The sequence below is a fragment of the Agelaius phoeniceus genome, chromosome 13, assembly GCF_051311805.1.
Source record: "Agelaius phoeniceus isolate bAgePho1 chromosome 13, bAgePho1.hap1, whole genome shotgun sequence".
NCBI classification, from domain to species: domain Eukaryota; kingdom Metazoa; phylum Chordata; class Aves; order Passeriformes; family Icteridae; genus Agelaius; species Agelaius phoeniceus.
This window is the reverse complement of record NC_135277.1, coordinates 1265495-1284558: the sequence shown is the minus strand read 5'-3', so window position 1 is coordinate 1284558 and position 19064 is coordinate 1265495. Positions and strand designations below refer to the sequence as shown.

Below are 19064 nucleotides of genomic sequence, written 5' to 3'. Positions count from 1 at the left end.
GACAAATGACCCAAACCTCAGCCCAAGAGCACAAACCCCGTGGGCTGGAGAGAGAAAAACAAGCAGGGTGGGACTGCAGGGGCTAAAGCTGGGATGGGACAATGAACTGCAAGGTGCAAATGGAGCAGAACTGATCCCAGGGAGAGACCCCGTGCCCGGCCGTGCATTTTGGGGCCATTTGGGTTCATCTTGGGTGCAGGCCTGGCTGGGCTCTGGTGCTGCCCAAGGTGGATCCATGGAGGAGATGCTTGGAATGAATCCCTGCTTTATTCTGGAGCTCTGCCCAGCCTCTGCTCCAGGGCAGCCCTCATCAATTTGAGCTCCCTCATCAAGGTGGATCCTCTCAGCATTTTCCTCCCTCAGAGCCCCTTGGATTGAGCTTCTCCTCAGCTCCAGCACAGCCTTGGCTGCTGCTCCAGGGGCAGCTGGGGAGGGAGCCCTGAGCAGGGGGATCCCAGGGGCTCCCCATGCCTGGGGTGCTATCACAGATTTCCCGCCCTGCAGCAGGCTTTGCACTCAAACCTCTCTGAATTCTCACATTTTCAAAGCTGTGCCCTCATCTGAGCACAGTTTTGGTCTGGATGGGAGGCAGAGGTGAAATTTTCAGCAGTGGTGTTTGATAGAGGATTGAACATGAATTGATAAAATGCCTTCTGTTGTTTAAAGGAAAAGCAGAATGAGGCACCTCACCTGTCTGGGGAGGGAAAACAAGAACTGGGGAATGTCCTGGGTGGGAACAGACACCCCAGCATCCCACCCTGTGCATCTCTGAGAGCATTGCCCCATTATTCCTGGAGCTGTGGGGAATGTGCCCATTCCCTGGGGAGCTGTCCCAGTCCCCCCCAGCCTCAGGGGAAAATCCTTGTCCTGATTCCCATCCCAATCCCCAGACCCAGCATCCCTCCTGCCCCTGGGCACATGAGGAAGCTGGAAACTCCGTGAGGAATTATGGAAGCCCCAGGAAATTCCACATTTCTGGTTAATATTTGGACAAATTTAGCTAACCCAGACCATTAGTTAGTGAATAACCAATGGGGCATCCTTTGTTTTTCTTACAGCATGCAGCAAAAGTTTCCTCTGCTCCTCATCCTCTTCCTTACAGCTCTTTTTGCCTTTGGAAACGAACACAATTATTGGGAATCATTGGGAATGGGCCCATGTAATGATATCTTAGATAATTCTTGTGCAAAGTGCAAGTTTAATTTTAGTCCAGGCCTTTCTTTAATACATTCCCTTCAGTATTCAATAATTGGTGATGCTGGTGGGAAGATGAACCTCAGTTTGTTGGTGCTTAGGGGGCATCACCATCCCAACTCCGAGATCCCAAAAATTCCTGAAGGATTTGAAGGTGTCTGTGCCTGAGTGGAAATTGAGAGAGTGGCTTTTTCTCAAGACAGCAAGAGGTGTTTTACTGCAGAAAGATTGTGTGGCTATTTTTAGCCCTGGGTACTGGTGAGGTGGAACAGAATATTTTTAGAGCTGTAGAAAATGCAGCCACTCAAGCTGGGTTCGTTTTTTCACGCTGGTGCTGGAGGGGTTTTCCAAAATAAAGAGCAGAATTAGTGGAAAATGGCTTTTCTGGACCATTTTTATTTATTAAATAGGTGATCGATGGATATACATATATATTTATATATACGTACACATACAGTGCATATTTATATTTATATTTATATTTATATTTATATTTATATTTATATTTATATTTATATTTATATTTATATTTATATTTATATTTATATTTATATTTATATTTATATTCCTATACGATTTTAAGTGGTTCCACCCTGTGAATACCATGTATTAAAACAGTTTTCCCTCAAATTTTGGAAACTTTTTACCTCAGTGAAGTGTTTTAAGGAAATCCACAACCAGCAGGGCATAATTTTGTCCCTCAGTTAATCTGTACCAATCCTGGATCATTCCTGGAGTGAGGTAAGCCTGGAATAATTTAGGAAATGTTGATGAAATTAGGAAAAGAAAAGTTTGGGAGAAGAAACTCTGTAACTTTTTAGGTATTTTGACTTTTCCAAACTCTGTTGCATTCACGGTGCAAAAGAAAATGTTTTGATATTTAATAAATCATAGTTCTGGAAAAGAAACAACGAACCCAACCCCCCAGAAACATTTCTGGCATCTTTCTGAAGAATGTCCATATTAACTCTGTTGTCCTGGCTTGATTCCAGCTTTATTGGATTATAAATTCTATTTCCATCCTCTTGGTTTTCAATTGCAGATCTATTTTTACCTTTCTTTTGTTAAATCATAATCGTTGTTCGCAGGGCACAGTTGTTTTTGTAGCCATCAGAATGATTTTTTTTTTTCTAAAACTGTATTTTTCTAGTTTTAATCATCCTCCAGAACTTCAAAAAGTAAATTATGTGCTTGATTTGCCAGGATCTGTTCGGTGTTTTAAACACAGCAGATACACCAGATGAATTAACAGAACTCTGTCAGCTTTTCTGCACCCTGAAATTCCAAATTCCCAGTATTCCTGCCTTGAAGAATCTCGGATCTTTGGGAATAGAGGAGTTGGAGGCGGAGATAAACACAGAAATTTGGTTTTTAGGGGAACAGCTGCTCAGTGTTTAATGTGGTTTGGTGGGATCCTCCCGCGTCGTTTGTGGGGTCAGCAGATCTGGAAGGGCTCGATGTGGGCACAGGAAGATGATAAGGGAGAAGATTAGAGAAAACCACAAAGAAAAATCAGATTTTGTCTCTTTTTTAGCGGCAGCTGCACACGCAAGGGGCAGAGTGGTGTCCTGGGAGTAGCTGAGGAGCCTGACCATAGCTCAGTTGGAGTTTCAGGGAGCTCCTTGCCGCCTCCCGTGCCTGCTCTGCTCCGTCTGTCAGGAGTTTGGAAATATTTTGATTGCCTTTTGGAGCATCTTTGCCTAATTAGCAGCTTTTCCTTCCCTTCCCTCCTTGCAATCTGGCCGGGCTCCCATGGCAGTCACAGCGAGGGCTGCGCACAGAGCAGGGCTGGGGAGCAGGGGAGGCAGAGCTGCCCTCCAGGGATCAGGGATCCAGCAGGGATCCAGCAGGGATCCACAGGGATCAGGGATCCAGCAGGGATCAGGGATCCAGCAGGGAGCAGGGTTTGCTCACAGGCACTGGGACACAGTCAGTGAGCACAGAATTCCAGGAGGATTTGGGTTGGAGGGGAGCTGAAATCCCATCCCATGGATCCTATCCCGATCCCATCCCATCTCATGGATCCCATGGATCCCATCCCATCCCCATCCCATGGATCCCATCCCATCTCATGGATCCCATGGATCCCATCCCCATCCATAGATCCCATCCCATCTCATGGATCCCATGGATCCCATCCCATCTCATGGATCCCATGGATCCAATCCCATCCCCATCCCATGGATCCCATCCGATGGATCCCATCCCATCTCATGGATCCCATGGATCCTATCCCATGGATCCCATCCCATCCCATGGATCCCATCCCCATCCCATGGATCCCATCCCCATCCCATGGATCCCATCCCATCCCATGGATCCCATCCCATCTCATCTCATGGATCCCATCCCCATCCCATGGATCCCATCCCCATCCCGTGGATCCCATCCCATCTCATGGATCCCATCCCCATCCCATGGATCCCATCCCATCTCATGGATCCCATCCCCATCCCATGGATCCCATCCCATCTCATGGATTTCATGGATCCCATCCCCACACCCTCCACTATCCCAGGGTGTTCCAAGCCTTCTCTTGGACATCCCAGGGATCCAGGGAGCTTCTCTGGGAATTCCATCCCAATCCCTCCCCACAATTCCAGGGAGGAATTCCTTCCCAAATCCCATCTATCCCCATTTCCTGGCCATTTAAACCCATCCCCCTTGACCTAAGTCCCTCTCCAAGTCTCCTCTTTGAGGCTGCAGCAGTAACTGCACCAACACAAAATAAATACAAAAATACAAAATAACCCCAAATCTCAAGAAGAAACATCAGAGGCCTTTTTGAATTCAGTTTTTGGTTCAAGCAGAGGCTTTGTGAAGTTTTCTGTCCTGGCTCAGCTCCTGAGGGAGAGCTGGAGCAGGGAAAGCTCCCATGGCCGCACTCAGGGGATGTCCTTTCCCATTTTCTCCCAAACAAAAGTATAAATGCTTTAATCTGACAAGTACTACAGTTGGATGGTAGGAAATATTATTTCCTGGGAGAGGGGATAAGTATTGAAAGAGCTTTCCCAGGGAAGGGCTCAAAAATCCAATTTTGATTTAATTGCCAAGGTGCTCTTCAGTCAGGAGATGAACCTGGTGAGCTTTGAGGTCTTTTCCAACCTTAATAACTCAGATTCTGTGAATATGGAAGTTCAAACCCCATTTTTCATATCACTGTTTAGTAAAGATAAATCTGTTACCAACACGAGCAGAGGAAAAAGGATTGAATTTCAGAACCTTGGGTCAAAACTTTGGCACAGTTTTCCTGCTGCACACAAATTCAGTTCCTCCCATTTGCCCATTTCCCTGCTGGATTTTTTATTGCAAAAAAAGATGGGAAAGGGAAAATATTGGGAGATCCAAGGAATTTTGGTAGTTGCTGGTTGGCTTCTCTGGATAATTGAGCTTTAAATGAAGGTGGCATTAGTTAAATAGTCAGCAGTTTTTAATTAGTGAAGTGCTGGAGTTCACACCAAAGGTTCCCAAAAACCTTCCTGAACTTTTCTAATAAAGCCAAAATTGACGGTTTCCAGGCTAAAGCAAACAATACCTGGGAGAAAAATCAACCTAGCAGCAAAACCCATGGAAAAGGAGGAAATAACAACTGGAATTCCCTCATTTCTCTGCAGTGCATGAGCTTGGCTAATTCAGCTTTTGTTAATTAGAGTTTGTAATTGTGATCTTGCCATTTATAGCTAAAAATAGGTGTCAAATTCTATGGAAGAGCAAATGTGAAAGCAGATTTTCATTGTTAATTGTATACATTGTGTCTGTTTCCTGCAGACATTGTATGCAGGAAATGTATGCATTTCAAAATCCGAGTTATTTATAAAAGTTAATTCTTTCTCAAAGATTCCAAACAGCAGCTTCATGTCCCTGTTCCTGCTCATGCACAGCAGCAAATCATGGGATCAGTGAGGGATTTTGGAGCAGTGTGATGCAGGAAAGATAAAAAAATGGAATTTTGGGAGGTTCCTGCTGCAATATTTACACTCAGTGTCTTTGCTATTGTTGGTTTCAACCCACCACACGCTGCCTGGAACAAAATCTCAATTCTCACCCTGAAATACTCACTCAGCTGTCACTCAGGGATGAGTCAGGAATGCATTATAGTAAACCAAAAAGTGGGAAATTTATCCAGTGTTTAGTGCACAGATAATTATATTGATTTATTCAGAATAACTGTATTATATTATATAATATTTATTCAGATATTTATTCAGAACTTAGAAAATGATGAAGAATAATGAGATTGAAGTGCAGCTTAGGAGCAGCTTTTCATTCACTGTGTGTTGGTGAGTGTGTGGAATCATTCTCTGGGGAGATGATGCTTTCTTTTGGTTTATGATTTAAAAAACCTTTTTCATTGCTGCAGTGGCCCTGTGAAGGGCTGTGTTTTAGCTAAAACCACTATTTTAGAGATATTTAACATTAGTTTCCAGCAGGAGCATTTTACTCCTGAGCACTGTTTGGTTCTGGAGCGCTGTAGCACAGAGTGGGAAGGCTTTAAAATCAGATTTTATGGCTGCGGATCTCATGAGTTCTTGGCTTATTCTGGATATATTTGGTGCATTGAAGTCCAAAAAGCATCAAACTGAAATGTGAGATGTCCCACGTGTTGTGCTCAGCCCCTCTGTGAACTTTGACAGGCCGAGCCTGATCTGGTGCACGGAGGGAAATAAAAAAGGGATTGATGAGAAATCCTCAGATGTATTTTTATTTCATATCAGGGCACGTTTGACATGAAATTACAGCGATAAAAAGCCTTGATTTGCCTCAGCTCTGCTGTTATCTCCAGCCCCATTTTAATGTACGCTTTATAGGCACATAAAGTTTCTTCATTGTATTTTTATTTACAGGAGGCTTCCAATGGCAACTTCCTCAAAAGCTCTTCAGAGCCAGATGTGGCTGTGTGTTCTGACTCGATGTAATTATTTATTTCCTGATTGTCCTGGCTGCTTTTTGATGCTCTGTGCTCTCTTGCAGCCTCAGACAACAGCCAGAGGTTTCGAGAAACCTGCTTTGCCTTCGCGCTGACGCCGCAGCAAGTGCAGCAGATCAGCAGCTCCATGTGAGTGGGCTCCAGCAGCCCTGAAATCCCAACAATCCGCCCCAAATCCACCCAGCTCTGCACAGCCCTGCTTGGGAACCGCAGGGGAAAACTCCTCTGGGGAATTTGTTTGTGTTGTTGTTGTATGGGGAGCAGGGGATTCAGCCCCGCCACTGAGTTTGGGGTGGGTTTCGCTGGTGTTAAGCTCCCTGCAAATCCAGAATTCTGCTTCCTGCAGCTCTTCCTTGCCACCATTCTCTCTGTTAATTCGTTATAAAGTTGTGACTTCATGGTGATCCATCAGAATTTTCTTTCTAATATACAAAAAAGCCAAAAAAACCCCACAAAAACAGCCCATAAAACGCATAACTCACCAAAACAAAAAAAAAAAAACCCAAACAAAATCCCCCCCAAAAAAACAGCAAAAAACCGTCAGCAAACAAACAAAACAAAACCAAAACAAAAAACCTAAAAAATGAAAACAAGAAAAAACCTCTAACAAAAACCCCCACAAAAATAGAGGTCAGACACAAATTTATTTACCTCAAAAAATAAAAACTCATCCTTTTAACCTCTCTTGAGAGTGGTGGTTTGAGCAGGAGCAGCAAAGTCTGGTGTGCATTACATACATACCTGAAAGTGTGAGTTTTCCATTTTTTTATGTAAAGATAAGATGAACTTCCAGCAAACTCTTGAGGAATCTGTATTGCAATACTGAGAAATCTTGTGAACAGCAGCATATTTTAATCCATTTTCTCTTGTTTCCAGGGATATTTCTGGGACCAAATGTGACTTCACAGTACAGGTCCAGCTAAGGTAGGGATTTTGCTGCCTGTTGGTTTTTAGGATTTACCTGCCCAGCAGGTTGGGAATTCCTGGATGGAAAAGAGCTGATTTTCCTCATCCTGGTTGATTTTCTTGTCAGTGAATCCTTCCTGTAATTCCACCTTGGTCATTCCAAATCCATGAGCAGGAAGGGTTGTTTTCCTTAGCATGGGCATTCCAAGATCTGCTTCTTTAGCCACTTTGGGAGTCACCACCCTGGTGAATTTGGGGGATTTTTAATCAATCATAAATGGATTAAATCTTCTGTCTCAGCCTGGTGGGGTGGGATGGACCAAGGGTGAGGAGGGGATGAGGGAAACCAACCCCTCTTGGATGATCCATGGGCAGGGATGGGGCAGGTCCCTGGAAGGAAGCCAGGGCAGCTGAGAGGTTCTGCTGCTCCTTGGAATGATGCTCATGGTCCTGCTGGGACCCAGCAGCAAAAACACCTCTTTGAGCTGGAGAGAAATAAATCCAACAGCAGAAACCGCCTGGAGCTGCAGCTGGGACGGGGGAAATGGCGTTTGTGCCACCTTGGTCTTGTGTGGAGAGGTCAGGCTGCAGAAGAGGCAAAGAAGAAATTGGGGGTGGGATGAGTCAGGCTGAGGAATTCAAGGGATCTGAGGAGGAACCTCCAGGCTGCTGAAGCACTGTGATTTTGGGGGGTTTTCCTGCTCAGTGACATCATTGGAGGGCTGTGTTTAGCAAGATCTGTCGTGAATTCAGAGCTCTGTGGAAAAACAGAAAAATTCCTTCTGGGAAGAGATGATCTTTAGATCACTGTAAAAGTGAAAGATGATGGCAGCTCTTTGCTTTTAGGTTTTGTTTATCAGAAACCAGTTGTCCACAAGAAGATCACTTCCCACCCAATCTGTGTGTGAAAGTCAATGGGAAACCATGCAGCCTTCCAGTAAGTAAAATCTCCTTTTAGTACTCATTTTGGGATGCACTGTTAGGAATTACCTGCCTGAAAATTTATCCCAGTCTTCGTTTTCACATTCTGGAGCATTGGAATGAACAGAAAAGATCAATTTGTTTTAGCCAGTAGATCCAGAGTTCATATGGAAGTTAAAATGCATCATCCCTTTTCGAGATGATGCATTTAGTAATATTCACATGAGCAGAGAAAAAAAGGATTGAATTTTAGAAACTCTGGTCCAAAGTTCGGGGGTTTCTGTTTAGTTTTGCTGGGACAGGAGAGGTGGCAAAGTTCCCTTTAAAATTCTGTGGGCAGGGTTAGGATTTTGAATTTCCATCAGGAGAAAGAGCTTCTAAAATGCTCCATATTTTATTGTCTGATCCTTCTCTCTTTGAATTAAACACAGAGCCTGGTCCAGGTGTATCGGGAGGGGCAGGAGGCAAAAGCACCGTGGGATTCTTTTTTCTGAGAGCTGAAATTTTGCTTTTCAGGGCTACCTGCCACCAACCAAAAACGGTGTTGAACCAAAGCGCCCCAGCCGACCAATCAACATTACCTCACTCGTCCGCCTGTCCACCACGGTCCCCAACACCATTGTCGTGTCCTGGACTGCAGAGATTGGCAGGGTGAGTGCCTCTGGGGGCTCTCCTGCCTGCTTTAGGGATAATCCTGGGCAGAAAAGCCTTGCTGGGCTGGCCATGGATGTCCTTGTCTGTGGTGGTGTTCACAGGGGTCCCAGGATGAGGGAGGAGACGAGGATCTGACTCTGTGTTTCAGAAGGCTTGATTTATTATTTTAGGATATATATTATATTAAAACTGTACTACAAGAATAAAGGATTTCATCAGAAGGCTGGCTAAGAATAGAAAAAGAAGGAACGATAACAAAAGCTTTTGTCTTGGACAAGGAGTCTGAGCCAGCTGGCTGTGATTTGCCATTAATTAGAAACAACCACATGAGAGCAATCCCAGATGCACCTGTTGCATTCCACAGCAGCAGATAACCATTGGTTACATTTTGTTCCTGAGGCCTCTCAGCTTCTCAGGAGAAAAAAATCCTAAAGAAAGGATTTTTCAGAAAATATCACAGCTGCACTTGTTGAGCTGGAATTCCGTGCTGCCGGGATGTGCTCCCTCAGATCCCCCCTTCACCTCGGGGTGGGATCTCTCCCTCCTCATCTCTGTGACTCAGGGAGGGCCCAGATAAAGAGATCAAGGCATCCTCTAAGCCTTTTGTTTGTTGATTTGGCCAAACTTCGGACTTTGAAGCTTTTCCTGACTGCAGGGACTTGACAAAGCTTGGCTTGGACTCGCAAGGAGCGGGTGCCATCGAGCGCAGAGTGGCCCTTTAGAGCTGTGAGTGTGGACACAGCACAGCCCAGCTGATTCCATGGACCTTTTCTACATTTCAGCTGCTCTCCTTATCCTTCACATTTAAAACCTCATGTTTTGACCATTTTTTTTTGTGGCTGTGGGGGAGAAGGTTACAACCAGTGTCAGAAAATCGCTGATGCTCCACCGGGCTAATGAAATCTGGAACATACTGGAAAAAGTGACTCCAGTAAATCAGCCATGAATTACTGAGCTGCTTTCAGTGCTGGCACCAAAGCTGCTGGGTGGGCATTCCAGAGGCACCGTGTGCTGCTGCCACTGCCCCCATCCTGTTTTTAGAAGTGCCCAGAATTGTCCTGAGGTGAAACTTTGGCCAAGAATTTGTCAGCGTGCAAAGCCCAGCGTGGAAAAATGCTTACACTCCAGTCAGGGACAATGGGCAGCTCTGAAACACCAGGGTGGGATTTCGGGGTGGATTTCTTGTGGAACAGAAAACAATCTCCATTCAGATGATGTCTGAGTTATTCTGGTCCAAAATATCCTCTTTTATCTAATGAGAGCTGCAGGTATCAGAAAGTAGCAGTTCCAAATCAGCCTCTTGGGTTTGCTGCTGAACTGCAGGTGGGTGAGTCCCAGATGCTGCTCTGAGGGATTCACAATTCAGGATTTAGGGACAAGAAGGGCCTCAAGTTTGAGTCAGTCCCTTGGGAGCTGGCTGCTTCTCAGGTTTCACAGATTAATCAGTTATAAAGAACATTTTGGGGAAGTTCTGGCATAAATAATCATTAGAGTTATAGGGCAGGGTTGGAGCAGTCTGGGACAGGGGAAGGTGTCCCTGCCCATGGCAGGGGTGGAATGGGATGGGATTTAAGATCCTTTCCAACCCAAACCATCCTGGAATTCTATAAAAAACAATCCTTCCTAAACAGATTCTTTAAGACACGACCTTTCCTGATTTGATTCTTTGAGACTTTGACAGTGAAATGTGAAGAATTATTTTATATTTGGCTGTGCCTGTGTAGCACAAAATCTGAGTTCCCCTCTCCCCCTTCCCTCAAGAGTCAGTTCTGGTCCCAACTGTGCTCCCTACCTTTGCTGGAGTCCTCACTGTGATTTTTACACAATCTGTTTCAAGAGCCTTCTGTACAAGATGCCTTGGGCAAGTTCCTGCCTTTGTAGATTCAAGCTGTCGGTAAATAATTTCACAACGTTAATTAGCATTTTTCTAACTCCTCTCCTAATTGAGGCATTAAACAAACAAGTTAAGGCAGTAGTGGTTTTTAACGATGTGAGAAGCGTTCATTGTGAGAATGAAATATTTAAAATGTGGTGTTTCTGATGCTGCTCCAATTGGTGTGATTTTGTGGTGAGATATATCACTGAGAGCCTGCCTTCAGATCCTAAATAAAGGATGGGGGATGTCACAATTGCATGGATTTTTTTAAAGTGGAAACGTGTGGCACTTGCTGAGGGAAGCCTTTTATTTTTCAATTTAAATTGTCAGAATGCAGCTCCAGGTTTAGCCAATGTTCAAATCAAAAAATAATTGGTGTGTCCTAATGTGAGAACACGGATTTGGTCCTTTCCATTCTGGGGGATGAGAGGTGTTGCTGCTGAGTCACATTTTTAGAAGGACATTTATAACCTGATTTTTCTGGAGATTATAAGAAAAATGAGAGCTTCAGAAATCCCAGGAATTTGGGCTCCGTGGCAGGAAGACTTCATTCCATGAGGGAAGGTTCACCTGAGTTGTGGCACTTGACAGAGTTGGGTTCTGCCTCTGACCTGCTTTGGTGGTGAAATTCCCATTTCAGAGACAATTGAGTGCAGGGAGAGAAGAAAAAGATGGCCAGTGCTTCAGGTGATACTGCAGGTGATGCATCTTGGGAAGAGGCATCACTGTTCCTTTTCCTATTGTGAAAACAAAATAGGCTTTTATTAAAAACAAGAAAAACTTCCGATCATATTTGACCTAACTGCTTTCCTTAAATGCACTGACACAAGTGCAGTGCTGAACTTTATCCATATAAAATTAAACCACTGACACAAGTGCAGTACTGAATATTATCCATATAAAATTAAATATACTGACACAAGTGCAATGCTGAACATTATCCATGTGAAATTCAGTGTACTGATACAAGTGTACTGAATATTATCAATATAAAATTGAAGTAGCTCTCCTCCATGGTGCTCTGCAATCCCATAACAAACTCTTGAGTGCTGCAGACAGGGTTTTCCCTGATGTTTTTGGGGTTTTCCCTGATGTTTTGGGGTTTTCCCTGATGTTTTGGGGTTTTCCCTGATGTTTTTGGGTTTTCCCTGATGTTTTGTGCTGTTTTCCAGAACTATTCCATGGCAGTGTACCTGGTGAAGCAGCTCTCCTCAGCAATGCCCTGCAATCCCATAGCAAGCTGTTATTTGCTGCAAACAGGGTTTTCCCTGATATTTTTGGGGTTTTCCCTGATGTTTTTGGGGTTTTCCCTGATGTTTTTGGGTTTTCCCTGATGTTTTGTGCTGTTTTCCAGAACTATTCCATGGCAGTGTACCTGGTGAAGCAGCTCTCCTCAGCAATGCCCTGCAATCCCATAGCAAGCTGTTATTTGCTGCAGACAGGGTTTTCCCTGATGTTTTTGGGATTTTCCCTGGTATTTTTGGGTTTTTTGCAGATGTTTTTGGGATTTTCCCTGATGTTTTGTGGTGTTTTCCAGAACTATTCCATGGCAGTGTACCTGGTGAAGCAGCTCTCCTCAGCAATGCCCTGCAATCCCATAGCAAGCTGTTATTTGCTGCAGACAGGGTTTTCCCTGATGTTTTTGGGGTTTTCCCTGATATTTTTGGGATTTTCCCTGATGTTTTTGGGTTTTCCCTGATGTTTTGTGCTGTTTTCCAGAACTATTCCATGGCAGTGTACCTGGTGAAGCAGCTCTCCTCCACGGTGCTCCTGCAGAGGTTGCGGGCCAAGGGAATCCGGAACCCGGATCACTCCAGAGCACTGAGTATGTCTGTAAAAAAGGACAAAAATTCACTTTTTGTGAGGGGAGATTGGGAATTAGGACTGTGCTAACCAAGCTTTGGACTTCCTACAGCCCTCTGGGCTTTGGGCATGTGATAGTGGTGTTCTTTGTGTTCAGCTCCAATTCAAAGACTCGGAGCCTTTGTTTGCACTAGGAGCCAGTCCAGGAACCCTGTTGACACTGTGAGGGGAAAAATGCAAGAGAATCTCTTTCAGCTCAGCCATCCTGGCTTTGTTTGTGCAGAATGGCACAACTGTGCTCTGCAGTCAAGTGGGCATTCAGTACCTCAGGAGCAGGAATTGGGGGAAGTTTGTGGCATAAAATCAGCACAAACTGCTGCGGGTTTGTCTTCAGGGAAAGGGGAAAATCCCAGCCCCTGATATAGTGGTGGTACTCTTTAATTAATGCTCTCATCAGGGGCTGTACCTTCCACAGAGGGGAAAAATTAGTGCAGCAGTAAAAAATGGTGCAGAATGGCACAAGTTCTACCATGTTTTACAGTGAAGTGGGAAAGCAGCACCTCAGGGCTGAAGCCTCCCCCTGGGCCTGGGCCTGGGTCTGGGCATTTTTGTTCCCAAAGTTGTGGGGTGAGCCTGGGAGAGTGCCCAGCACAGAGCCCCTCCTCACTACAGAGTGAATTTGCTGCCTCCCTGTTTCCTCTGACAAGAAGTTGATGGAAGTTTGTGGCATAAAAACATAAAAACTGCTGCAGGTTGGGTTTTCAGAGAGAGGGGGAAATCCCAGCACCTGATCCATATAAAATTACTCTTTAATTAATGCTCATATCAGGTGTTGCACCTTCTCCAGAGGGGAAGAAATTAGTCCAGCTAAATAATCATGCTGGGCATTAATTTGCCACAATGCGGTTTGATGATTTATGCACAAAAATCTACAGATTTATGCACAAAATGCACAAAAATGTACAAAGTTCCAGGTGGCAGCTGCTCTGCAGGGTGAGGATGGAGGTGTAGGTCCAGTTCTTAGAGCAGGAATAAAATGACTCTGACTTGTTCATTTTACCAATGGCTGCTCATGAAACAGGCCTTGTAAATAAAAATAGAGGATGAAAAACTCCGGGGATTAAAGACTTCAGTGTTTCACTGCAGTTATTTAAATCTCAGATTTTGTCAGGGCACTGCTGACTGCCTATTGCTCAATTTGCTTTTCAGTTTGAAATCACTTGATGATGATTTTGGGGGTTATAGTGGTGCCTGGCCATGTGAGAGTTGTTAACAAGTTTAGCTTGGAGTTGGAAGTGAAATTAATGTGATACTAAATATTAAATAATGGTCAGGTACAAAGTTGCATGCAAATGAGTGAAGACATTTCTGGACAAACACATTTTTAGGGGTCTCGAATTCAAAGTTTACTCTGCCATTTCAGATTTATTTCATTTCTTTATCATCCAATTCATGTTTGATTTAACCTAAAATAAACCTTTTCTTCTTTCAAATACCAGTTAAAGAGAAACTAACTGCTGATCCAGACAGTGAAATAGCAACAACCAGCCTAAGAGTGTCTCTGCTTTGTCCAGTAAGTTGATTTTTTATTCCCTCAAAAGTGATTCTGATGGAAATGTGGCTGTTGTGGGAGAAGTTACCTTGTGTTTACCTGGTGTAACTTTGTGGGGACAGGGAGCAGCTGAAATTCTCTGTGCTGAAAAGCTTCTGAAATGCCCCTGGGAAAATGAATATTCCATTAGCTTGGAAATGTTACTCAAAATATATGTAAGCATACATTTAATGTGTCACTGGATCCTCTTGAGAGTGCAGCTTGGGCTTGGGTTGATGAAAACTCTCACAAAAAGGGGGAAAAGGGGGGAATCTGATGTTCAAAGCAGCCAAAGGGAGGCAGCACCTCCTGGAACTGTGCGAATGCACACTTGGATTTAATAATCTGAATTTAAAACCAAAGCAGTGTCCTAGAATTGTTCACACAAAATGTTTGGATCCCACAGGAACTGAGCAGCAGCACAACTGTTGAAATTCTTACCAAAATTAATGACACATTAAATTAATCTGTTTCTTGTTTTGTCTCGATCTGCTCAGGCTCGACACAAAATTCTCAGTTTTAAAATCTAAACAAGAAAATTGGAGTTTATTCCTCCAAAATTGGAGCTTATTTTATTTTTCCAGTTATTAAATATGTTCTTAGACTCTAAAAAGATCAACTTTTAGAGGTGTAAGCTTTGCCTCATAAGAAGGACAAGCAACTGTGTGGTTACTTTATATCAAGTGTGTATATATATAATAAATATATAAATAAAATGATAATGCAATTAATAATGAAATACAAAATATAAATTTAAATTTATATATATATTATATATATATATGTATATGTATATATAAAATATTCTTGCAAATGCTTAAATGTGATATTGTCACGATCTTCAGTTTTATTCCTTTCTCCATGCCAACATTGATTCCGGCTGAGGAAGATAAGGAATTTATAAGGTAGATAAAATTAATTAATCTGTGGAAAGATCCAGGAATTTCATTCACCAAATTAAATCCTGATCTGTAGAGTCAAAACCTCAGAATTGATAATCTCAAAAAGCTGTAACTTCCATGTCATATTTTGGAACCCTGAAGCATTAATTAATTATTTTAAGTAACTTGGTGCATCTGGTGGAATTACAGATTTTATTCCATTTATTTGATTTGTCAGGGTGATGTTTTACAGATTGGATTTTTCTCTTTGTCCTGATTGCCTCCATCACTGATCAAGTTCTCCTTCAGTGCTTTTGGGTTCCCTTTTTCCCACTTTTTCCTCCTTCAGTGCTGCCTGATTTCCCTGCAGCTCTTGGAATAATCCATCCAGGCTCAGTGGGATGAGGCTTCACCTTCCAGGCTTTTACCTGGATCCAGCTCTGGATGGAATTCCATTTTCAGCCCCGTATTTTCACTTGCTAATCTACAACCTTTTGGCTCAGGGAGAAATTTTAATCTGTGTTTTGTGGTTGTCTTCTGATGTTTAAATGCTCTGAAGCTGCACCTTGAAAATGCTGATTTGCTCTCCAGCAGCAGAATGGAAAATTCAGGAATTTCACATCACTCTGGGATTGGGAGGGTGCTGCTCTCCTCTCTGCTGGCTGTGATTCTCCATGGGAATAGCCAGGAAATAAAGGAGGGTGGTGGCTTTAGTCTTTATAACTTTAATTTTAGTTTTAATTTTAAATTTAGTTTTAAATTTTAATTTTTATTTTTAATTTTGCCCTCCAAGCTGCTCAGAGCTTCCTTGGAATTTGGCATCCAGGATCAAGAGGGGCTGCTCTGAGCCTGGACTTCAGAGCACACTCAAATTCATGTTCATTTTTCCCCCTGAAAGCACAAAGAAATAAATCCCCAGGCCCTGCAGCAGGACCAAATACTTAACTGGAGGAAAATTCCAAATCCAGGGGTGCTCTGGAGGTTCTGCAGCTTTGTTTACAAATCCTGAACTCCTGTTTTTTAGCAGGGAAATAGAAATGTTTTGTGTGCTCGTAAAAGAAATTAATGCAGTGTTTCTTTGGCTGCCAGCAGGCAGGAGTCAGTCCCAGTGATGGGAATGCAGCTTTTCCACACTTGGGATGCATCCCTGCTTCTTTTGGTTTTGTGTGGCAGAGCTGATCCAGGAGGTTCAGTGCCAACAATGGGAAAAAAGCATCAACCTGGGAGCCCTGAGCATGGTTAAATCCCATCACAGGCAGAGGTTTTTTACCAAAACACTGGGAAAAAAATCTTACTGTTTTTTAAATCTGTTTTCTTTTTCCTCAGGGACATCACAGGCAGAGGTTTTCTACCAAAACCTTGGGAAAAATCTTCCTGGTTTTTAAATTTTGGGGTTTTTTCCCCTCAGGGACATCACAGACAGAGATTTTCTACTAAAATGTTGGGAAAATCTTCTTGGGTTTTAATCTGCTTTTTTTCCTCTGAGTAGATGGGGGTTTAAGTCCTTCCTGCCTTTGACTTTCCTTATTTTCCTTTTGAAGCATTTGGGTTTTCCCCCTGATGAGCTGGGGGACTGTGCCCAAAAATCAAATGAGCCATTGCCCCAGCAGCTGGGAGATGAGAATGCCTGACACACACAGGGCAGGGGAGGGGAGTTGGTTTTGGGATGGGAAGAATGCAGGTTTTGGGATGGGAAGAATGCAGGTTTTGGGATGGGAAGAATGTGATTTTTGGGATGGGAAGAATGTGCTTGGTCATGGATTTGGGGGGAGGAGTTGCTGAACACCTGGCACCAGAGGATCTCCTGTGGGAATTCTGTCCCCAGGGAATTCTGTGTCCCCTCCCATCACCGGGGACAGGGTGACAGTGACTGAGAGCCAGGGGGAAGGAAAATAAATGAGGTTTCAGTTCAGAGGGAATAAAAACAAGGCCTCACCATCAGGCTGGAGGAAGTGGTGGCCTGTGAGAAGAGCCTTTGTTTGTAGTGTGGGTTTGGGTTTGGGGATATTCTGGTGCCATCCTGTGGCATCCTCCCTGTACTGCTCAGCATCAGCTGGATTGAGCCACATCCCAAAAATCCACTGCCAGCCCTGGGAGCAGCCAGAGCTGCTCAGGTGCAGCCTTGTGGATGTTTTAGCCAAATAAACACAACTTCACACTCCTCAGTGGGAACAATTCTCCTCCTGATGCCTCAGGTTTGGATTTTATATTTTCCAGGTTCTGTGCTGCTTTAGTGGGTGGGTCTGAGCTTCACATTAGGGATGGTGAGCTCTGTGCACAGAGCAGGGACACAAAACAATTCCTGCTCCAGCTGGGCACCAAGGACAAATGACCCAAACCTCAGCCCAAGAGCACAAACCCCGTGGGCTGGAGAGAGAAAAACAAGCAGGGTGGGAGTGCAGGGGCTAAAGCTGGAATGGGACAATGAACTGCAAGGTGCAAATGGAGCAGAACTGATCCCAGGGACAGAGCCCGTGCCCGGCCGTGCATTTTGGGGCCATTTGGGTTCATCTTGGGTGCAGGCCTGGCTGGGCTCTGGTGCTGCCCAAGGTGGATCCATGGAGGAGATGCTTGGAATGAATCCCTGCTTTACTCTGGAGCTCTGCCCAGCCTCTGCTCCAGCTCAGCCTTCACAGGGCATCACTCCATAAATTGTTGTTCTGTTGGGTTTTCGTGTGGTGAAAATCCTGTTCAGACCTTGCTGCTCTCACCTTTGGTGTGGTCGGTCCAGGCCCCTCCTGAGCTGCACTTGGCTGCAGCAATGCTTAAAACAAAGAAGTGATTCAAATAAACAAAAATACATATTATAGTAGAGCCATGTAACATGAAATATTCGATAAACAACAAAGTTCAAAGAGTTTCTTTTTAGTTGTACCAAGAGGAAGAAATGTGGGAAATAGTAAAGGTAAGATTTTCAGAAAGCTGTAAAAACAAGCCTTAGAAATAGAACAGAGAAAAAGGAACTAACTACAGCTGCACAATCTGAAAGTAGAAAAATTACAATAGTAATTTTTAAAATAGGAATAAAAAAATGACAATAGTACAGCAAGCAAGAACATTTGGGGTTTCTTGAGCAACTGCTGGGGTTTTGTGAGGTGATTTTTATTTCAGATAAAAGTGAAATTCCTTTCTCTGTCTGCTGTCCTTTCAGTGTAATGATGCTTTCATGATAATGAAGGATAATTCTGGTTTTGGTCGATATAATACATTGAATAATATATAATAATTCTATTTTTGGTCCATCCAGGACACTGCTATTTACAGGTGCTCAGTGCATTTTTGTTACAGGAATATGGCAGGATGTATTCTTTCAGCTTCCTGGGTCAAATAAAACTCAAAACATGATTTTTATTCACTTTTATGCCATTTCAAACATACAGGAAGGAGGGAACTGTGTGCATGTGACAAAACTCAGATTTCTGAGAGTTCTTTCTGGAATAAAACTCAACCTGACTCGTGTCTCTTTTCAGGCAGGAAAGCCCTGGTGGTTAATTTAACTCCAAGGTAATAAAATCCTGTTTTTTTTATCTCTTCCAGCTTGGCAAGATGCGCCTGACCATCCCCTGCAGGGCCCTGACCTGCTCCCACCTGCAGTGTTTTGATGCCACCCTCTATATCCAAATGAACGAGAAAAAGCCCACCTGGGTGTGCCCTGTGTGTGACAAGAAAGCTCCTTACGAGCATCTCATCATTGATGGGTGAGTCAAGCTGAAATCAGAGCCCAAGTGGGATGGTCCTGTCTGAAACCAAGTGGGTTTCCCTCCTGTTTGGAGCTCCCCGTGCTGCATTTCCCTGCTGCTGGTCAGGACTTCCTGAGCAGCTCCTTCTCAAGGATTCTGCCCCTTCAAACTCAACTTGATAATAATGAGAGCAATTCTCAGTGAATTCCTGAGCTTTCCTAGGTGCAAACAGCTCATGTTGTATTTCCTTTTAATGGAGCAGCTGTACAAATGTGGCAGGGCTGATAACAGACAGAGCAAATCAATGCTGCCACCCCTCTGAGTGCCTGCACAATTCCGTGTACAATTTCACACTCGGGGAGTTGCTATCTATAGAAAGTGACACACAGATTGATTCCCTGGCTCTGCCTGCCTGCAAAACACTAAAAAAATAAACAAATCTCACCTCAGGCTGGGCCAAGTGTGCATTTCTGGGGTTGCATTTTAATTTCTTTAAGAGAGAAATTTTTCTTTTTTTTTATAAAGGGAGAGGACAGGTTAAGAAGTTTCTGAGAATACTCTCACTATAAAAGCAAAGCCCAAAAATGGATGAAACACACCCACAAAAACCCCAAAAGCAAAGCTGAAAACC

At 43.7% G+C, this 19064-nt stretch overlaps 1 protein-coding gene across 1 annotated transcript in view; it reads left to right on the top strand.

Moving 5' to 3' along the window:
• Positions 1–19064, top strand: part of PIAS1 (protein inhibitor of activated STAT 1) — a 53918-nt gene that overhangs the window by 29754 nt on the left and 5100 nt on the right. The window contains 7 exon segments of the mRNA XM_054642163.2: positions 6166–6250; positions 6998–7045; positions 7874–7964; positions 8465–8599; positions 12198–12303; positions 13781–13854; positions 18291–18451. Of these exon segments, the coding sequence (XP_054498138.2) occupies positions 6166–6250; positions 6998–7045; positions 7874–7964; positions 8465–8599; positions 12198–12303; positions 13781–13854; positions 18291–18451 (700 nt within the window).